The sequence below is a fragment of the Chlamydotis macqueenii genome, chromosome 21, assembly GCF_036417535.1.
Source record: "Chlamydotis macqueenii isolate bChlMac1 chromosome 21, bChlMac1.mat, whole genome shotgun sequence".
Taxonomy (NCBI): Eukaryota; Metazoa; Chordata; class Aves; order Otidiformes; family Otididae; genus Chlamydotis; species Chlamydotis macqueenii.
The window spans coordinates 2,479,881-2,498,488 of NC_141576.1; the positions used below are offsets into that span (position 1 = coordinate 2,479,881).

The window sequence follows — 18,608 nt, forward strand, 5'->3', positions numbered from 1 at the left end:
CCAAAGAAGGAAAGGAGCACCTGCTGCCTCGAATCTCATTTCATCTCACTGGGGAGCAGATTCTAAACGGCAACAAAAATGAAAGGCAGAAGAACACTGTTTGTAACTGTCCTGGTATTTCTTAGGTACTGCAGTAGCTGTAATAAATATTAATATGGGAAAATGTTAGTCTGCATGGCAGTGCTTTTCCACTGTCATCTCTTTCTTCGCTGATTTCATTCTCATTTTAGTCTGTCTATCACATAGCAGAAATGCTAGCACTCTACTATTACTACTGATTCTTATTATTTTTATTTTTCAGCTGGACTATCTATTGTAGAAACTTAAAGAGTTCCCATTAGTAACCAAACACTTTACACTTCTAAGATTTTTATCCTCACTCCTACAGAAAAAGGAAACTCATTAATGCTCTTTTAGTGTTATAAAATTAGTTATTACATATAGTAGAAGATATTACCTCACTACAGATACATATTTACAGAAACACAAATTACCTGAGTTAACAAAGGAAAGCTGTAAACTGGACTGAGCCTCCCAGACCTCTGGCTGCCCTCTAACCGAATAATCTCCAGCCTTTAATGCAGCTGGAGGTGGCTGGCTGGCTGTACCCGTCACTTCTCAGGTTAAATCTACCAGTCTATTTCAAATGTGAATCTATGAACTCTGATATCTCTATGCCATTTTCCTGGTTCAGATCTGCTCAAGACATGTAGAAACTCAGGTCAGCTGTTAATACATTTTTGGTGGCCTGTGTGTGCAACACAATAATTCACAGACATAACTTCTAACACACCTCCTTGTTAGTCTGAAAAGAGATTCCAGGGCTGAAACAGTCCACAAGACATTCAGTGCTGCAGAAACACAGTTGCAGAAAATGAACATGAACTTGGATTCATCCTTTACCAATAATGAATCGGTTTTATAAAAAAGACAGCTCTGTACCTGCTCTTCCTCATAAATTCCTGTTATCAGACAAATAGCATTTTTTATTTCCTTGTACAATTATACTTCTATTGATTTTGAAGAATTTAATCAGTAGAGTTACCTTCTGATCCTTTTACCTACTGTTGGAAAATTATGAAGAGTCTGCCATCATTTCTCTACTATTCCTGTTTTTGAAAAACCTGCAGCCTGATTACTGTGTCTATCCTCTTCTAAAACTACCAGTGACAGCTCTGTTGTAACAAGTGCTTTATTTCAAGTCACCCTGCAATATTCCTGCCAAAAAAGACACTTCACTTCAACGGCTTCTTTCCTGAAAGAGAAATTAGATCAGAGATGCACTCCCAATCTACTTTACTATTTGGATTAACAATCTTTGGCTTCAGCCTTACACCAGAGTAAACAAGATCCTTGGTACAGGTACAAAAATCAGTTGAGCGATGACGAGCAACCCTGACCCCGCCGCCATTTTGTCCCACTCCACCAAAGCCCAGTTCCATGTGCTGCCTGAGGGGCCAGCACGTTCCGCCATCACAGGAGGGGAAATAACCCGATAAACCCCGGTGACCCCACACCAAACCAGGCCCGCTGCCGTTTCCACGACGGCTGCTCCACACTCAAGCCCCTCACACACCAAAACGCTACAAATACAGAAAGTTTTAGGAGTAAAATATGAAAACAACAGCCTTCAAAGCAGACAGACCCCTAGCAGCTGACCATACTACAAGCCCCGTCAGACTGGGCGCCGACCGTCACGGCGGGGCAAGAAAAGGGCGGGCTTTCCCCCAGGAAAAGGGCGGGCTTTCCCCCAGGAAAAGGGCGGGCTTCCCCCCAGGCCGTGGCTGGCGGCTGCGCGCTGCCTTCCGTTGCTGTCACCGCGCCGTTCCGTCAGGGCGGCTCCGAGGGCGGAGCGGGAGCTGACCCTGTGGGGAGGAAGAGAAAGAGCCGCCCGCCCGGCGAGGGGGAGCGGGGGAGCTGTGAGGCGGCACCGCCCCTCGCGGGGCTGGAGGAGGAGGAGGAGGAGGCCGGGCGGGCCCCGCGCCTCAGCCATGTCTGAGGAAGGAGTCGCCAAGCTGCGCCTCAAGCCCAGGAAGGCGCCGCCAGCCTGCAGCCGGGAGCCCAGCCCCGACCGGGAGCCCCCCCGGCGGCGCCAGTGAGTCCGGACCGGGCGGGGAATGGCTCCCTCGGGGCCGCGCCGCCTCAGCCGCCCCGAACCCCCACCTTCCGCTGCCCCGCCGGGGCCTGGCCGGCCGCTGGAAGCCGGAGAGCCTCGCCCGGGCCTCGCCTGTGCCCGGTTTCTCAGAACAGGGACGGCTTTGCCCGCCCTCGGCCCCCGGGCCGTGAAGGTGCAGCTGGGCCTTCCAACGCACCAACGCCTACAGCCCGTTGCTGATGGCGTTACAGGCTGCTTCAGAAATCACCGCCTGTACCGGCTTTAAAAAATAGAGAAGCCAACTGCAAAATAAAGAGCACCGGGCCCTGCACCTTTTGCGCATTCCTTGGCACAGGGCTCATGAGAAGTGTTAACGTTTGAAAATTAAGCTTGCTTTCTTCAGAACAGGGCTTACAGGAGATGAGAGAGAATTCCCGTTTTTTCCAGTCCTCTAGTAAGGGAGGATTGAAGAAAGGCGGGATGAAGTGGCAGTGAGTGGTTAGGTTCTTGTTTCAGGCTGCTAGGATGAGCAAGGGTGCTCTCAGGTGTGCCTCTACCAAAAACAGGCTTCCAAAGGGTGATCACTGTGCTTTTTGAGGGCTTGGGGCACTTGTCTCTATTTTCTTCTCAGTGCAGCGTCATTCCTGGACAGTGACCCAAGAAAATGCATCAGTAAGAAGTGGGAACACTGGAAATAGTATTCTGACATTAACAATCCTCATTTTGAAATTATATAGCATTACTAGTATAAAAACCTTCTAATGCTTACTTTATAGTTAAACCTTCCTAATGCCTTCCTAGGATGGATTAGATCAAGTTATTTAGAAAGATAATCAGTAATTTCAAATGGGAGTGTGCGGATGGCCAAGCATACACAGGAACAATACAATTGCCATCCTCAGTGCAAACACTTCAATTGAGAAGAAAAACAGTTGCCTACACTTAACTGTTTCACTTGGAAGTGAAGACAGTAATAAATACATCTCATTTGTTACAAGTAGAAAGGAAGGCTTTTAGACATTCTTTTAAAAAATGGGATAATTTTTTTGATAGCTGTGTAAGTTACAGTAAGCTGTAAAAAGCAGTTTACAGTCTAAATAATGTCTCTGTTCCAGAAAAATCTTGCTGTAGGCTAGATGGAGGTTCCCTTGGTAAACAAATAATTTTATAGAGATACATTTTTTTTTTCCTCTATGGGCCATCTTGCCTCTCTTCTGAAGTAAAAAAATTGGCATTTGCATGCTTGCATCTACTGACAAATGCTTTTTACGTGGTTTGACACAGCAAAGTTGGCAAATATTTTTCTTGGTTTAGCACATACAGTACTACTTGATCAAAAGAAAATAGGTAAGAATGGAGTTTTATGTTGTACAAATGGAACAGTTATACACATTTTCAGTCATAAAATCCCTACCTTATGCTTCGCTGTTAACAAAAGGAGAGGAGTCACCACACTTAGCCATTGAATTGGGGTGAAAGGTTGAAGTACTGTCACCTACTGGAAGTTAATTTTACAACTTCTGCTTTGATAAAGCACAGTTAAGAAGAGGTACATTTTTTAAAACATTAGCATTACAGGAGGGGTAAATCAAGTTAATTAAGGGGCAAACTAATAGCAAGGCAGAGTATTTTCTTCCCCCTCTCTCACCCTCAAACTATTGGACTGTCTCTGTCTTTACAGGACACTGACTGACAGATGTTCCTGGTTTGAAAAAGAAGACTTAACTGAGTGTGAAAAAACATGGATTTTGTTACTGAAAGACATCAGTCAAGATTTACAATGCACAAACTGGCCAACAGCACCCAGTTCCCCAGAGTTCTTCAGAAAGGTAGCGTGCTCTGTCCTTGTGGTTTGCACTTCGTGTACTGCTCACAATAGTGGCAGTCTGAATGGTGATATCAACAGGGGAAACATTAAAATAGCTTTTAAATAAATGGTGGTTTTCAGGTCTTTAGTCTCTACATACAGTGGTGTGACATAGCATTTTGTGGCAGGAAGTATAAGGACAACCTACTCGGGGCTTTTTTTTTTTTGCAGTATGACCAATTCTTTAGAACATTTTGCTGAAGAGAGGTACCCTGTATACCTACTGCTCGTGGGCACTAGCATCTCCCTAATGGAACGAAACTGGAAAAGGCAAACTGTAACAGAGAGGTTAATTACACAGAACAACGATTGCATTGCTCCAATAGTGTTACGCAATATCATAACACAAAACTCACAGTCCTTCTAAAGTAGATGTTTTTTCCTGAACAGCAGCAGGTTGTTGTTTTCATCCTTGGTCTCTATGGAACATATTAAGAGAGTAGCCTATTGTATCAATTTAGAAATGTTGATTGCTTTACAAGTGCTGGAGATTGACGTTAAATAAAATGTTCTTTTCTTCAATGTAGTTTAGCCTTCTCAGTATTTGTAATATGTTCAGTCTTTTAATGGTTTTATGTGTTGATCAAACTGCACTTGTTTGAAGATACTGTGTGTGTGTGTCCTAGAGTTCTGAGGAAGAGAGTCTACAAAAACAAGAAGTCTTTACCATTGGAATGAAGGACTTTCAGTGGGTATCATTCCCATCATTTTGCAAAGAAAAATGTCAAAAACCAAAGGATCTTAGCTCCCATCAGCTCTCACAGAGCCAGATCGACCATTTACGTAAAGGACAGGGCCAAGCAGAGAAACTGAAAATTTTACCATCTACAGCTGAGGAAACATACTGTGTAACTATTGCAGGTCAAGCAAAAAATACAGCTGCGGAAGACACAAAAGGTATTTCAAAACTGGCTGTAAGTCCTAAATCATGTAAACTCACTCAACACAGAAGTTCTACGCACAACTTGGCATCATCGCAAAGCTCTGCAAAAGCTTTTAGCTTTCAACAGCACTGCAGAGGGACTGTACAGAACAGCAGGGAAAATACAAAAGAAAATGATAGGAGAGAGCTTCAAATACCAGCACATCAAGGGAGTGTTTCATCTGGCGAGGCCCGATGCATGCCTGCAGAAGAAAAGGCTCCTCTCGTGGGCGTACCTGGAACTGAAAGCTGCAAGACGACTGAACATCAGAGTGAAGGATCTTCAGCTCTTGACAGTTGTCCAATGTGTCTGATAAATTTTAGTGGAACGTAAGTTTTTTGGTTTTATAACTTCACAGTATACAAGACCCAAAGTGGTTCTGGATGCATTCTCTAGATACAAAACAATGAAAATAGACAAAACCTGTACTGTAAAGTACTTTTAAACTGCCAGAATTACCTACTTCTCATTCAGTGTAGAAGTTAATGATTCAAAAAAGAAAGCTAACTGAGGTCTCTGGTAAATCTTGCTAGTATATGCAGAATTAGCATTTTAAAATAAGAGTACAAAAATACTTTTTGGTTAAACTTGTATAATCCAAAAGCATTCCAATACAACATTCTTGATAGTTAAAAGCTCACTTTAGAGCTAGATGGATTAGTCTACCTGTCACTTTCTCTTCAAGATCTAGACTTCGCTTCTAGACACAGCTGTACCGCTACCTGTTCAGCACGTACCTGGATGCCTTTGGCTGAGCACCTGTGCTCTTAATTGTAGATTTCACTTTCAAGGTCTGGGCAAGATGGAAGGAACTGAGTTTTTCTTACACAAGCCTTGATTAGTACAACTGAGACTTCAGTCCTCCATTCCTGTCAGGCTACCTTTATTAAAAAAAAAAAAAATCCTCCCTCCTAGCAATTGAGTATCTAGTCTACAATAAGAATTATGCTGTCTCTTGAAATTACAACATTAAATAGTATTTAGGCTGTCATAGTTGCTGAAAATGTGCTTTTAAGTAGGTCCTCTAACAGTGCAAGACCTATTAGCTGCAACTTTTTCTTTCTTTTAGAGGATGAACACGGAGACAAAAGGATGGCTTCATTAATATTTATAAAATTGTGGTCATTATATCAAGATATTTAGACAGAGAAGCTAAACATACTTCAGGGTTTCATATTAAGTTCTGTGCTGCTAGTAAATCTCTGCTGATTAAGATTAGTTTCCATTTTTATAGAAGCTGCTTTACAAAAAAATCCTGTAATATGGGCAGCGGGGAGGGTCACATCACAATCACAAAAATAGCTCTCCAGAAAAGGAAACTGAAAGCAGACATGAGAAAGCATCCTCCCTCTATCAGAGATCTCGTTTCCTGTATCCTCGAGTTGGATATGGAATAAGGTAATGCTTTCCTATCCTGTATCAGTAGCCTCATGTTTCCCAGGATAGCATTACTTGTCCGGAGCATACGGAGTGTGAGCACTGTCTTCTAGTGAAGGACACTATCAAACTGTCTAGCAGCAGATAATAGCAACTGCAAGAGTTTGTGGCAGATTACAGTGCTTCTGAGCACAGAAATGACCCATTAAGCTACTACAACACTTCTGCATTGCTTAGGAAATGAGAGTGAAGGTGAAGAATAGTGTAAATAAAAGGATTTGACTTTTGTTTCTCACTGAACAATTCTGTGTTTGCAGACTGTCACAACTGGATATTGATGGCCATCTTGCTAGGTGCTTATCTGAAAGTGCAGATGATGTAACGTGGTAAATCCAGAAGAATGAAGAGCAAAGGAACAAGGCCAATGGTGAACCTGTCTCCAAGGAAAAGGGAGAGTGTGTCAAGGAAGTACGTCCTCGTCTCGAACTTGCTTAAGGGTCACAAACCAGTGACTCAACAGAAGGTCAAGTGCTACCTGCCTGTTTAGGGCCTTTTATTTTAAATCCTCTCAAATGCATGTACGGTAGTTCTCGTTCTGAAAATGGCGCTGTAGTCCCAGAGACTCACAGGGAAATCAGTCTTGGCAGTCCTGGAATCTGGGTACTTCTGATGTGCTATTGTAAATCCCTGAAAAAGCTGGTTTGTTTGATGCACCATAGTTGTTCTGAATCTCTAAGTGTAGAAGAACAAAAAAATAACTATTATTTCATGTAATCCAAAAGTTTAGTGACCTTTTCTAAACAGGTAATCTGTGAAAATAAGCTTAATATCTAAGTAAGAACTCCTAGTTGATTCTGTGAGTATACACATCTGTGTTAAACGAAAACACAACCCTGACCCAATAAAGAGTGTGTTTTTCTGAAGGAACACAGCTAAATTCATAACCTTACTTTGTAGGTTTCTAAGTGAGCATCCACTTGATTAACATGACTAGTCTCAGCTAACTAGGCTCCTGAAAGAATGTTTCTCCTGCCAGTTTCACAAGATTTCATAAACAGTCAGCCAAAACAGCTGCTTTTTGTATGAGTTCCAACCCTCCCCTTAGAAACTGTCAGTGTTCAAGAATAAAGAACACCTGAGTGCTTTGGCTGGAACATATTCACAAGACTCACCTACTATCTTGGTCACTGTGGAATTGTAGCAGGTATACATTCCGTAAGCTTGAGAAAAGCGGCCAGCCTTTTCCATGAAGGACAAGAAATGACATTTAGTGATAGTTCAGTAACAACAAATGGAGATGGAAATAAACGAGAGTAAGGTGTTCATTTGCCCCAGCACTGTTAATTGTTTACTCAGCACAGTGCCCTGCTCAGGCAGTACACCATCTCTGCAGTCACAGCCTTACAGTTCAAACGAGTTTCTCGTCAAAGCCCCATATGCAAGAGCAGTACAATTGTGCCCCTTTCAGCTGTTTTGATCACAACTGCCTTCACACACAGTGAAGAGTGCAACTTTGATTAACGAACTTCAGTATCTGACTGGTTTTCTATCTTGGCAAACCTCTGCCCTGGACCTCAAAACCACACAAGTTGAGGTGCAATCCCAGGATACAGAATAAACACAGGATACAGGATCAAAATACAGGAAGCATTTTGTAGATTTAATTTACAATGGGGTCTCTTTAAAAAGTGCAAGTTGGACATAGCTCAGTTTACTGATAAATAATAACAGTCTATTAACTTTTTCATTAAAGTCTTTAATAGATGTGCAAGAATATAAATGATCTTAGCTGTTATGGATTAGTATACCATCTTCTGCACAATTAAAACTGGTCAGCAAAGATCCCAACTAATTAATTATACAAAACTACAAGAACATATTTACTGTTTTACAATCATTAAATTAGCTAGAATTTTCATTTACTATTTCAAATAAGACAACTATATATCATTACCAGATCCATTTGTAATATATTAGGATTTTTTTTTTTCCAAACCACACATTTAATTACATCCTTCATTTTCTTTTATTTATAAAACAAGTATTTTATATAAAAAATTTCCCCTTCATCATGAACAGAACATTATTCAAACACTTGCACATGAGCAACCAAACTTGTATCCAGCAAACTATTTGGCAACACAGCAACATTGTAAATGCCTGTAAATTTTTAAATAAAATCAAGTAGTCTTTACAATGTTTGTTTAGCAAATGTGTCTTTCTGTTCTTCCCTCCCTCCCAAAATGTTCTGAAACCTAGAAAAAAAGGCTAAAAGAAACCCCAACCCACATTTCTAGTAAATCCATTTTAAAGTCCTATGCCCTGGCATGTCAAAGGACAGCTTAATCTGTCATACTTCCATTCATGAGCTGCCTGCAGTCACTCTGATAACTATTGATCAGTTTTATACCAGGGGAGTTGAAAAACACTGGAAGAAAAAATCATTCAGGGTAAATAAAGTAATTGCCAGGGAGAAGGGAAAAAAAAAGGAGTCATTAAAAAAAGTCAGATTATGTTTAAAAGGTAAATGTTTCCTTTAGTAGATAATAAAGTATCTAAAGTCCAGGCATTTGAGGCAAATACTTCTTACTGGTTAAATTATGTAGTGCTGATTAAAACACATTTTGCTTAATATGAAAAGCTACAGTCCAACAGTGAGAAACCCACAACTTAAATCTGAATGGGATTAACATAACTAAATAACCACAGGTCTGCATAATTGCGGCTAATGAGGGGATACAAAATGTGGATTGTTAATCAATGATTAATTGAAAAATTTAAACAATGTTTTGGCAGTCTCGTCCTAGCACCTCATGACTTGGATGTGAATCCGAAAGATGTCATGTTCAGCACCTAATGCAATGCTGTACCCTGAGAAAACCATATGTTAATGTAAAGAAAGCAAAAGCGTTGCAATTTAACCTGCGTTTTACACCAAATCAGGTGAGATGTCATGGCACAGGGTTTCTCATTTTTTCCTTCCCATGGTTTGTTGTTTTTTTTTTTATTTCCTATCTCTACAATCCACACGACACAGTTAAACCAAAACCTAGCAACAAGAAACACTGCCTCTGCTGTTGTTACCTGGAGAGGCAGGTCAATCTTCTCAAGATCTGAAGTTTCAGATAGTCAGATAGCAGTGCACACTTACTAATCCTCAAATGTAGCCACACGAGCTTGTCCACGCTGAGAACTGTTAAACCTTCTTGATGTAATGTAACCCTTTCCCTGTCCCCCCGACACCCCTCCCAGATTCCATGAGAAAGGATTTGATAGTTTTCTTTTGCTTTATGCAATTTCTTAGGTATTCATTTTTTTTCTATTTAAAAAATGTACTACTTTGATGCAAATCATTTTACCAAAACATCCCATTCTCTTATGTAGAATGATTAGTTATTAATATACATTGAGTAATAGTAAGCAGACAGTTTATCGTAAGGAGGAGGTGTGCTTTATCAGGAAACCGTATTTTATATTATGGTTATTCTAGATTTTCTATTTAAACTTTAAGGCTATGCTTTATTACGCTTTTGCTCTATTTCTGAATATTTGTATTGTTGATAAAAATACTTTTCAAAAATTAATATACAACACAACATCATTGTAGGTGTAGGCACTGCTTAAGTATTTTTCAGAAGTCTTTTGTGTGCAAATTTAGTTTTCTTCAATCTATACATTTTGGTAAATTTGGAGTTTAAAACAACAGATTTTGAAATTGATACTTTAAATTCTAAATTGGAATTAATATTGCTGAGTCACTCTGTATTTCAAATTCTATAAGGATGCAAATAAACATCAGGCTGCAGCTGTGAACTGTATGTTTCATATGTAAATGGCGACTTAATATTAACAAGCAGAACTTACCAGGTTTAAGAACGTTCCAAATATGTAATAATTCTTCACTGCAGTTTATCCATTTAGGCACTTAAATCTTGTACCCAAATTTATGTTTTGATTGCTAATAAAACACAACTCCTTTTAAATATATCTGAGACGTTTAGACAGGTACCACTTGTGAAAAAAGGCATCAAAAATAAGCTTCAACACCACCGTAATATATTTTATTCTTCAGGATGTTACACTGTAATATTCTTCAATTGGTAGCTCATTGCATCAAATGTTTGTAGAAAGTGTGTCGATCTCAAAGGTGTTCAGAATCTCCTTTTCCAGGGATGCAATGAACATTTCAGTCCTTCATGAAACAGGCACAAAATGCAAATTCCTTCATTAATGAAGCCAGTTGTGTCAGTGCCCAGAACTTAAGAATCACTAAGTGGCAGAAGACACCCACCAAAATCATTATTTCTCTTCTTTGATTTTCAGCAGCATTTTTTTTTTTTTTAAATCATTGGTCTCCATCCAAAATCTTACAGTTCCCCAGCCTCGCATGCATATACTGTAGTTAAGGATAAATTTAAAGGTCATTCACATTGTCCACAACGACGATGTCATTCCTTCATACTGTTTCTTCTGTTGACAGCAACAACGGATTAATATATTCAAATCCTTCAAATTCTGACTGATCTATTCGCTTTATTATATCTCTGAAAAACAAACAAAAGCATTGTTTTAGTTTATCAATTGCAAATAGTATTTTTGTTCCTGTTCTTTTCTTCAAATAACAGCAAAATACCTTACAGAAATGTAGGCATATGAAGTTGTACAGAATCAACAATAAATGGAAAAAAAAAGTCTCTGAACATACAAACACTTAACACTGATGTTTTATCCCATTATCTAAAGCAATATGACTGGGAATTTTGAAACTTCTGATAAAAAGTTTCTTTTGCTCTTACAGACAGGCGACAGGCATACTTTGAGGGCCCAAAAAGAAGGACATAACAGATGACTGCTGTTTTATAATACCAAGTTACAAATAAGAAACAGGTATTTTGCTGTCAGCAAGGGCTGCTAATGCTACGTGCAAGGTACGTACTACAAAAGTGTCAAGCACAAAATACATATTGTATGCACAGGAAATCCAAGGAAAGACTTATAAACTGAAATATATAAAAGAGACAATTTCTTTTGAGACGTGATGTTCATAAAACTTCCCACTATAGGTGCACATCCACTTGGTATTTCTAATTTTGTTGTCAGTTAGAACCTGAGCAAACACGCCTTGCGATTCTTTGGTGTCACACAAACAGTAACTGAAGCACTTTGCGCTTGGGTTTCCATTCAGCTATTCACTTCGTATACGCTGGGCTCTTCAGAAAGAGAGAACAGGTGAACTGTGGATCTACGATATATAGGTAACACTACCACAAAATTCAAGCTTGAGCGCCTAGGCACACAAATATCCGCCATGAAATCTCCAAATGCGTAATTCCTTGAGGATGAACACCTGCTACCCAAGAATGCAGAAACAGAAAGACTCTGCGACAGTAGTTCATTGCCACCAGAACAGACTCAGTGGATCGCTAGCTAGAGTTCATTTTTACAATCACAGATTTAATCAATGGAACATTTACTTGTACAAATAAAAATTCCCCCCAGTCCTGGGGGTTGACCTAGGATTAGTGTGCACTTTAGGAAAGAGGCTTTGAAATAGAATTGTCTTTCAGAGCACTTTAGCTTTGTTGGGTGGCAAGAAAGAAGAGGGAAAACTAACAGAAGCACACAGGCTGGAATCTGACAGTCTTGTGCCTTTAATTATGAAAGCCCTTGGACAGTATGCAACAGCCTCTGCTTGCCAACACGGCATCCCACTAGATGCAGTACTTCAGACAGGATCGGAGAAAGTAGAAGTCATAAATAAGTTCTTAAAATCCCGTTTCCAAAAGCAATACTTTAGAATCAGCTTTACTGAACACCTGATCAGACCCAAATTCTAATTCCAGAACACCATCAATCGGTAGCTCTACAGACTTCAGTTAGAAATCGTAAAGAATGCAAAGCGCTGGAGATTAAGAAGTAAGTTTTCTTCAAACGTGAAACCAGTGAACAGGACAACAGGCTGAAAGCATTTGGAAAATAATGCATCATAGACTTCAGCTGAGGGCTTCTGGTCAGATAAGGAAAAATGAACATAAATAAATGAAATATACTGGGAAAATATAAGTGTATACCGTGCAAGTAAATCTTTGCTGCTCTCACACTAAAGCTCACCTAAAAATCCCAGCTGCACAGATTTCAGGAGTCTTCGATTTTTAATAACCCAAACATTTCCGTTGATTCATTTTACTGCTGTATCAAAATGCTCAATAAGCAGCAGAAAGTTCCATTGTATTTTTGGTAGCATCGCACAACAATTTCAAAAGAAAACGGGTGCTACTATGATCTTTAACGAGAAATAATATTTCAAAGTCCTTTAAAAGGTGTATCCTTAGTGCCAGATGGCACTTGTGTCATACACCAAAGCCTTGAAAGAAAAATGCACCTTGGGGGAAAAAAAAAAGAACGGACCCCCCCAACCTGCTGCATTTCTCAGCAAGTAGATACTGCAGTTCCCACACTGACGTCATGAGGCCCAGCCTCCCCCTTAGCTCGGATAATACCTTTACCATCAGACACGTGCTAAATGCTTTACAGACAGACGAAGTCAACAAGACTGGTTTTTATCCATCGTTTTCTATATTGCATAAAGCTTCCTCTTGTTTTTCCAACAGAAGTTCAAGTTCCAATTTTAAATTTTCACACTTCAGTAAACCCTCAAGACTGTGTACAACTGTTCTCTTGAAGAGTTTGGGTGAGCTAAGTCTCCCATCTATCGACCAAAACTGTAGCCTGTCTTCTTATATGCCACCTTGTATCTGAAAGAACGTCCTCCCTTCCTGTACAGCAAACTCTCCTCAGCCTTCAAATTCCTTTAGTAAAGCATACTTTATTCTCCTGAAAAATTTTTCCTTTGCGCATTTAAATAACAGCTTTCTGTAAGACTTTCCTGCTATCTCAAGCTCGTTCTGAGACGCAAGGAGCTGTGCCTCCATTGTTTTTCCCGAGTACAGAAACACAAGCTGCCTGGGTCAGGAACCAAGTCTCCATCTCTTCTTTCAGTGCCGAGCACTCGCTCAACAGCACAGCAATACTGTGTTCTGAACTTTTACTGCAATCTGAGGCACTCTTTTAATACGGAAGTACGATAAGTTACACAAGATACGTAGGATTCAAAGAATTTCAAATTTACTTTAACTTGACTATGTTCTAACGCTAAGTAACTAGTCTCTTCTTAGTAATTTTCAAGTAATTTATAAATTGATTTCTTGATATGCAATTGTATTTGAGGAAAAAGAAAAACACATACTCATCATCTGGGGTTAGCTGCACAGGTTCGCTGGTGAACTGCGTATCAAAGTTATCCAAACCATAATCGTCTGTGATCTGAGGCTGAAATGGAGGGGTTGCTTGCTTCTTTTCCAGCTAAAAAGGAAAAAAAAAATGGAGGGAGGGGAAAAATTAAAATATTGAATATTTACAAAATCCCCTGAGAATATCAACATACATCAGCTCTAGAGTGCACACACAGAGAAGTCACTACAGTTGAGTATAATATTGGTGGAAGATAGAAACATGCTAAATACCATCAGCCATGAAGTTTTAGACCAGTACATTTTGACACTAAATGGTATATGGTCACCCTGTTTATCCTATTGCTGTATTTTAAATGCAAAGACTTCAAAAATTATCAGAAATTAATAAAAGTTTAAGTTTAAGACTACAGAAAAAGCTGTTTCTCAAGTCATTTCCTTGTATAGAAAGAAAAAAGTTGCTATATACATCTGGCTCAACAGTTTTGAACTCAGAACATACTCCAGAAGATTTCCATTCAAGCCAAGATGCTTTCCTGGAATATAACTCGTCTCCCCTTTTATAAGCTCCTCTAAAGTCCCCTCGTAGATGACATCATATCACCATAACCAGACTTATTTGTTAATGTCAATTCCAGCACAGAAGAAAGAAGTAAGCATAAACCAGAATGCGGTATCTTTGAGATCTACCTGCCTTCAAAATAAGCAAAAACTGATGAAACGCCTCAGAACTTGTTAGGGTTGTAACTGGCAAATGACCAGTGCAGTGTGGAAGTCCCTGTTCCTTCGCACTTCTATGAAAAATCCGATTGCTGTAACATACGCATCTGAAGGGAGTTACATGAAACCTTCCAAATGGAGGCTCCATTTGATTTCAGGGACTCAAGACCAGTTTAACCTATACAAAGTCACAGAAGCAACTTCCCTTTCACATTCTATAATCTTTCCTTTATAGCTCAATACGCAATACTCAGAAGGTATCACTGGAGGTTTCGCTCCCAAACCATCTACAACTACGGCATATATTCCAAACAGTAAAACATAAGGTTTTCTTTTAATTAAAGAATTTTAAATGGCTAAATCCTACAAACCAACTGCCTTCTAGATGTACGTTCACATCAGCGAACACCCAGCCCAGATGTAAATATCAAGTCTCAGGCACAGTTGCAACACACTGACCTTGCGAGTACTATGAGAAACACTAATATCACCTGGAAAATCCACTTTTGTCTCCAAAATGCTAATGGTTATTATTTATTTTTTAAATATTTGATTGAATCTCTCTGGTTTTCTAGCAAAAATTTCTACCATTGAGTCCCACGCTCCAAAATTGGTTTAGGGTCAGACTGTGGCACTTCTTGTTAGCCCCACAGACTGAGAAAGCACAGGTTCACGAGAAACCCCACCTCAGAAGGGTAACCAGTGTGGTGGTTACAAAGCAAATGATTGAACTGGCAATTAAATACACCATCTCAATGAAGATGCTAGCACATACTGCCTCATAAAATGTGCTTTTCCAATCAATTGTAGTTCTACTTTTTTATAATTAGATGCTAATAAATTTTGTATATTTTGTAAAATGAATGCAATTCTTGCAGCAATACCTCAAGAGCTGTTACAGAACATTAAATGAAAATTTTAATTTGGCCCCAGATTGCCAATTTAGCAATCGCTACAACCACAACTATATTATACATAATAGATAACCATATATTTTCACAATTCTTCTATTTACGACCATCTAAATTGCCAATCCGCTAAATGTTTACTTCATTGGTACGCTGCATTCACACAAAGCTCCTCTAATTCAAGGATGCTCTAACTACATACACCGATTTTGAACCCATAAACGGATTCACATCATTACTTGGCCTGTAGAAGAAAATTATAGAGAAGTTCGAGATAAAAATGAAAAAAAAATAGTGAGAATCCTGTTTTTCAGCATTAGCACATGTATCTCAACATCCTTTTTGAATATCGCTTATAATGTGCTTGCCAGCACCACAGTTTTCAGAGTGGAGCTTTCAAGCTACGTTCTTCGCTTATATAGCTGCTTGAAATCATCTTACAAAACACTAGGAATTTCCTATGTGTATGGTTAGGGATTTGTTTTTCCCATTTAACATTAGTAAATTAAACATTAATTAGAAGAACAAAGGAAAACATAAGGTAAATAAATCCAGGCCTCCAATACTGAGAGCGTCTGCTTGTCGCTGGTGTACGTCTCTTGTTCACCGGATCGCCTGAGCAGAAATTACAGGACTCTAAAGAGGATCAGCATCCCACTGTCACAGAATCTCACAGAGATACAAAACAACTCGCATGGATCCCCCTGCGATGGAGAGGGGGTGTGCTGGGGCAGAACGGAAGGCGACCCAGCAAACGGAAGAAAGGATAGCTGTAAATTGTGGGTAACGGAGTCACACACAGGCAGCGGTGTAACGTATGACAGCTGATGTTCCTCCTCCTGCTGGAGGGAGTCCTTCGGTCAGAGCATAAAGGGACAAAGATGCCATAGAAACCATTTATTTCCCTCCTCTCAAAAAAAAAAAAATGAACAGTATGGCTTAAAGATACGAGCACAGAATCTCAAGCAGCGTACTTGTGTAACAGAGCTTACTCTGTAACAGTACCGACACTCAAAACTTCCAGACAGGCCACAGAGCATTTCACAAATACACTGCCTCTGCAAAAACAGGAGCTTAGCCTTCACTGATCACAGCAAGTCAGACTATAAAATTACTGAGCCTAACAACTTTAAGATCCTTATTAAATTCCTTGAAAATTCTGTATAAAACTTAATTCAAACTAGTGCAAAATTGTGGTTTTATGTAGGGGCAGAAAAGATGTTTTCAGGGAGAGTTAAGATAAGATACCAAATTATGTTATGTAACTCATTCACCGCTAAAACTTTTCCTTTTGGAACAATACCAATGGGCACGCAATTGATTAAAGAATAAATTGCTATGTATTCAGAATGAAATTCTGCGTAAATGAATTCTTCCTGCCTTCTCTGAATTGTGGAGAGTTTTTTTTTTAATCATAGGAAGTACAATTCACTTACATTCCCCCTGTTACATTAAATTATTTATCACCACAGAAGTTCATACTTAAGAACTGTGGTTAAATACAGAACGTTACAAAACTCTCTGAGCGTTATTTTTGAGGTATACATCTACACAATCTACATCAATACTCATGCTACAGAGTACAAAACTGACCACGGTATGAATCAGAGGCAGTCAGATATCTGTATGAGAAACACTGTAGGCTAGGAGCACGTGGAACCATTTTCACCTTCCTCTGAAGGTTCTGGTACTGGCTCTGATAGAGTCAGGCTACCAGACTCGATCGTTACTCCGATCTGTTATGGCCCAGGGGTCTACGCAGTCTGGGATAGCCTTGCTGGCCACTGGAGGTCACCGTTCCTCTAGAGAGACATCAGATAGAAAATCAACGTTCAAAACCCCCTTTGGAAGAGACCTAATGACACTGATGGAAAAAATGACAATTTGTTTTCATGCAACACATCCTCAGTGATAGCAGTATTAAAGGACAAAGTGACAATCCTGGTTTAGTGTCTGGTTTTGTATGGAGATTCAAATTCCTTACATTGGAAATGTGTAATTTTTTAATACAATTTTTATAAAAGTTTTATTTTCATTGTTTTCATGAAAAAAAATGAAGTGGAGACAAAAATCTGTCATGTAGTCAAATTTGTAGTAGCAGAGATACCAACATTCTAATTCTAAAATTCGTATTCAGTTTAAAAAGAAAATGATGATTAAGATGGAGATACGAGGAAATAATGAAACTGTAACTGGGCAGTGAGTCTCAGTATAGCACATCCCATGAGTTACCAGCTCCTAGAAAGCATCATGAAATGCAAGGTGTAAGGAAGACAAAATCAGCTCCTCCCAAACAGGAAAGGCAGCGTGAAAGAAAGACCAAAATGAATATTTAAAAACTGAAGAGGGGTGATAAGATTGTCGTTATGAGTCAGTCGTAGCTATGCATTAACACTTCAACAGAAAGGCATTCAACTGGATGTTAAATATCAAACTGCCTCTTTTATGTTCTACTCAGTAAAGCATAAAAGCGCTCTTAAACAAACCGTACAGTGACTCGCAGCCTTTAACTTGAGAAAATGAGTGGAAAAAAATATCTTGGTACAGCTCTAGAAAAACCCTCCCTGCTTCTGCACACAGCTAACAGTAGGCATAGCTTTGGAGTTCTTTTTTTCAGCATATAATGGCTAAATATCATAAAAACAGGCATCAGGAAAAGAACAGACTTCATGTACTGAAACAATCAAAACCAGCTGTCTTGGTACTTCCCTGGATGCCGTTAAGCCATGCTATACGCAGGGTGCGTAATCTCAAGTGTTCCTAGCTGTGCCACACACAACTCAAGTCACTACCCTAGGGAAAAGCGTTTATGGTCTATGCATTCACTTTACCATTATTTATTTTTCCATTTAACTCAAGCTTCACACAGAACAAAATCTTAGTCAGCATTAGACTCTTGTTTCCTTGTGTTTCAACTTGAAAAGATTTGGAAGAAGCTTTCAAGTCAAAATCTTTTCTATTCATCACCAGCACTTCAAAGAAAATTCTAATAATTAAAAAAGCTTTCAAAGTATTTTTTTTGTTTTCTCCTGCATATATTTCCCAACACTCTTAATAAAAATTTAGCTTAAAATTTATCTGACATTTTAGATCCTCATGAACAGCACAGCCCTAATCGTATCACAGAACAGCACAACCACCTAAATCTTTAAAGTAGTTTTAAAAAATGTTAATACCAATACTTTCAGTCAGAAAGACAGATTTAAAAAACCTAAATTCAAATCAGCGTGTTGATCAAGAAGTACCAACTGCAGTTAAGAGTTTCCTATACAAATAATCAATACAAATCCAACAGTCTTCTCTCTCTTTTTCTCTGTCTCAAAAACCTGCAAAACAGAACAGAAACCCTGCAGTACCTGATGTTCATGCTCCACCACGAGCTGCAGCGCGCTGCATTACAGCACCACTGGGTAGCGAACAATGAGAAATAACACACAGGCTTCAGGGAGAACACAAAACGGGGGGTCT

At 39.3% G+C, this 18,608-nt stretch overlaps 2 protein-coding genes across 4 annotated transcripts in view; one reads left to right on the top strand and one right to left on the bottom strand.

The window, feature by feature from the left end:
• The first annotated feature begins 1,880 nt into the window (after positions 1-1,880).
• On the top strand, positions 1,881-7,560 carry FAAP20 (FA core complex associated protein 20). Its single transcript, XM_086764464.1, has 4 exons — positions 1,881-2,095; positions 3,777-3,924; positions 4,589-5,214; positions 6,580-7,560. The coding sequence occupies exons 1-4, from the start codon at positions 1,992-1,994 to the stop codon at positions 6,650-6,652; spliced, it is 951 nt and encodes a 316-aa protein (XP_086620590.1). The 5' UTR covers positions 1,881-1,991; the 3' UTR covers positions 6,653-7,560.
• A 341-nt stretch (positions 7,561-7,901) lies between these two features.
• Positions 7,902-18,608, bottom strand: part of PRKCZ (protein kinase C zeta) — a 61,318-nt gene continuing 50,611 nt past the window's right edge. For all 3 annotated transcript variants that reach the window (XM_086764461.1, XM_086764463.1, XM_086764462.1), the window contains 2 exons: positions 13,509-13,624; positions 7,902-10,806 (listed from right to left, as the gene is read on the bottom strand). In XM_086764461.1, coding sequence (XP_086620587.1) covers positions 10,719-10,806; positions 13,509-13,624 — 204 coding nt within the window. In that variant the 3' untranslated portion in view covers positions 7,902-10,718. The remainder of the gene's footprint in view (positions 10,807-13,508; positions 13,625-18,608) is intronic.

Coding starts and splice junctions, on each gene's coding strand:
- FAAP20 (XM_086764464.1), top strand. CDS start 1,992: ATGTCTGAGGAAGGAGTCGCCAAGCTGCGCCTCAAGCCCAGGAAGGCG. Junction 2,096..3,776: donor GAGCCCCCCCGGCGGCGCCA/GTGAGTCCGGAC, acceptor CTGTCTTTACAG/GACACTGACTGACAGATGTT. Junction 3,925..4,588: donor CCCCAGAGTTCTTCAGAAAG/GTAGCGTGCTCT, acceptor TGTGTGTCCTAG/AGTTCTGAGGAAGAGAGTCT.